This window comes from Rosa rugosa, chromosome 1 (genome assembly GCF_958449725.1).
Source record: "Rosa rugosa chromosome 1, drRosRugo1.1, whole genome shotgun sequence".
NCBI classification, from domain to species: Eukaryota; Viridiplantae; Streptophyta; class Magnoliopsida; order Rosales; family Rosaceae; genus Rosa; species Rosa rugosa.
Window position 1 is genome coordinate 30,254,278 of NC_084820.1, and position 3,370 is coordinate 30,257,647.

The 3,370-nt window shown below is 38.5% G+C and overlaps 1 protein-coding gene across 1 annotated transcript; it reads left to right on the plus strand.

Moving 5' to 3' along the window:
- Positions 1–1,532: 1,532 nt before the first annotated feature.
- LOC133725835 (uncharacterized) lies at positions 1,533–2,183 on the plus strand. Its single transcript, XM_062153224.1, has one exon. It carries the CDS (start codon positions 1,533–1,535, stop codon positions 2,181–2,183), a length of 651 nt encoding a protein of 216 aa, XP_062009208.1.
- Positions 2,184–3,370: the final 1,187 nt, after the last annotated feature.

Here is a 3,370-nt window from a genome sequence, read left to right on the forward strand (position 1 = left end):
TTCATGTATATCTTCCATTGTGTGTACTTTTCACATCCTCCATCAAACCATGGAGGACTGTTGATGGATCCTCCTGCAGCCCTATCACGCGAGTGTTCCATTTCTCCTGGGATCACTAGAAAGTTCTAGAACCCGCTCTGATGCCAATTGAAAACACTAAATGGAACAAAATAGATAATTACGAAAAATCAACACAAGTATTGCTAATGCAGTGTAAACCTCACCACTGAGGAAACATCACTGCGAGGCGTTTTATGTAGCCCACACACAAGAAAAATCCACTATGAAATCAAGTTCTTACAACACACAAGTTCTGGTGTTCAACACAACCACTTTACAAGCATCACAGCTAACTTGTTTACAATTTGAAGACCCTATTCTACACAAGAATGACACAGCCTATTGTAGTTGTCAAGAACTGAAATTCTGGATCTTCTTGTGAAACAGATGCCTCACTGATCTTGAATGATATGCATGCAGTGAGGGTAGTGAGCAATATCAAATACCATAAACAATGAGAGTTTTTTCAAAACAATTTGCAAGAACTATTTCTCACACAAACGAAACACTTTTTAATCAAAAACTCTCTTTGTAAAATGCAGTTTCAAAACCTTTTATAGAGGAGCAAGACTCCCCCTCAATCAAATCTCTTTTTGCACCACAGAATAAGATATGTATGTAAAGGTTTTAAAACTGAAATCAAATCTTCCTATTTTTGTGCATATCCGATCTCCATCTAATATGCATGTCGAAAACCTTTTAATGAAGATAAGCATATCAGATCAATCTATCCGATATGCAAATCAATTTAAATCATGTAAAATGATATGAAATGAATCCCACCTTTAACCCAAGATCAGTGATAGTGATTCTCCTTGATTTCCTCTTGGTGATCCGATTCTGCAAATTTCTTCTATTGCCTTGAGCCACCAGAAAAGCAAGAGAAATATCTCCTAAACTTGTGCAGCCTCTGATCTCCTAGTGACTTTGGGAAAGTCATGTGTTGAATGGTAATAACCCAATATACTTACAATTCGTTTGGGTGATCTCAACAAAGATGATTCTCGTATCTGGCCAAGAGAGAAAGCGGGTAATTATAAGGTCAAATCTGGCTACCATTGTTTATCCTCCATGCTTGTAGCTCCCGAGGTCAGTAAGCCTTCTTCTTCTCACCTTATTGATGGTAAAGTTTGGAAAGTGATATGGAAATCTGGACTCATCCCAAAAATCTCAAACTTCCTCTCGAGAGCTATTTCTAATGCTCTCCCTTGCTTCTGGAATCTGTTTAAGAGGAAAGTCATTCCATCTCCTCTTTGTAGCCTCTGTGGTCAGTACCCAGAAACAATTGAGGAAAGTTCCATTGAGCCAAACGGGTTTGGTTTGGCTGCCCACTCGGTTATCGTCCAAGACTTGAGCAAATCTCCTCTATTGATTGTTGGCTTCTAAATACCATTGAGGAAAGTTCAAAACTGGTTGATGATACCTCAAGCTTCTTGGAGCTGTTGGGTTTCATTTTCTTTGAAATTTGGAAAATGAGATGTACTGCTATCTACAAGAATGGCATTGTAAATCCGGATGTAGTCATCTCAAATGACAACTTCAGTTCTTTGGAATGGGCAAATGTTAAGTTGGTGAATGATTCCCCAACCTCTACTCGAGTGTCGAGTAGCAACATTACTACTTGGAAGCCTCCACCTGAGAATTTTACCAAGATAAACTCTGACGGAGCTTGGGATCCCATGACAAAAAATGGAGGCACTGGTACAATTTTGAGAGATCACAGTGGGCATTTCCTTGCTGGGGGCAGCTATTTCAACACCTACAATCCAGCCATTGAGTCTGAGGCTATGGCTTTAATTCAAGGGTGTTTCCTGGCAGCAAGATTAAACAAGCTAAATGTCATTTGTGAATGTGATTGCAAGGATTTGGTGGAGTTTGTTAACAACCAAGACTGTGGTGAGAGTTGGAGACTAAATCCTTTTTTGGAAGACCTTCTCAGGTTTAAATCTCTTTTCAGTAACTTCACCTGCACTTGGACTCCCCGTGAAGCTAACCGTTCAGCGGATGCTGCAGCCAAGCTAGCTAAGCAGAGGCTATTATCCCAAGAGTGGATGAACTACCCCCCAGCCTCTTTGGTGTCAACTCTTCGATGTGATGTTCAACCATGCCCCCAGACTGAGTAGCTGGTCCTGCAGCTGCTGCTGCTTGTGTTTTTTTGCTTTCAATACTTCTATTCCTTGTCTATTTCTTGGCTCTGGTTGTACTTTGGCTTTGCCCTCTTTAATGAATTCTCTTATTGACCAAAAAAAAAAAAAAACTGTCGTTCATAGGACACAAATTTTGTCTCATATAGTTCAAAAATTACAGATGCAACTAGCTAGCCGAAGGTCCCATCTTCTAATAGTATTACGAAGATGTTATTTCCACTCTTCAAATTCTTACCGTACATTTTCTTATCTTAGGAGCTTTTCATGAATGAGAAAAGTTTGAAATTTTAAATTTTACTATATCATTTTCCAAAGGGCTAGCTAATTACAATAGAAACAAGAGAAAACTTGGACACAAGTGTGATGATTGAATACTTGGACATTATCAATTTGAAATGACTATGAAATAAACTTGGATATTGTCAATTTGAAATGACTATAAAATTGGTCAATATCTAGACTCTACGAAGGATTGGTCATACTAGCTAGAAAGTGTGTCACTTTCCGACTCTTCTTCATTAACATAATCTTATTGCCATACTCAAATAATTATTAGGGAAAATCGTCCAAATAGTGTCTGAACTTTTCCAGATTATTAATTTTCATACCTATACTTTAAAAAACCTCAAAATGGTACCTGAAGTTTTGGCCCCGACCCAATTTCCGTACCTAGCAACAGTAAAATCGTTAACAGAGTTAACTTTTGAAGGGTATTTTTGTCCTTTCACTATTCATCTTCTTCCTGGTTCGTGTTCTTCCTCTCCGACCTCAAATCCTCCTCATCTTTCTACCACCACAACCCGAATCGAAACCCCTCTTCTTCTTCTTACTAAGCTCCTTACTGAACTCCTCCTTCCGTGAAAATACAATGACTCTCTCTCTCTCTCTCTCATCTTTTCTTTGTTCTCTGTTCTCTCTGCCATCTCTCTCGTCTTCGTTCAACGTTCATCAACAACTCCTCCCAATTGGAAACAACAATTGGAAACAACGAAAATCAATTTGGCTCTATATCTTTATGATATGACACAAGACAACGATAAATTGGAAACAAAAAACAAACAATTTTAAACCCAATTTCCTTCTCTTTTGCTCTATTCCCAGAAAATCTGCACAATTTCCTGCATTTTGGGTTTATGCAAGAAGATTATAGTAAAGGCTAAAGC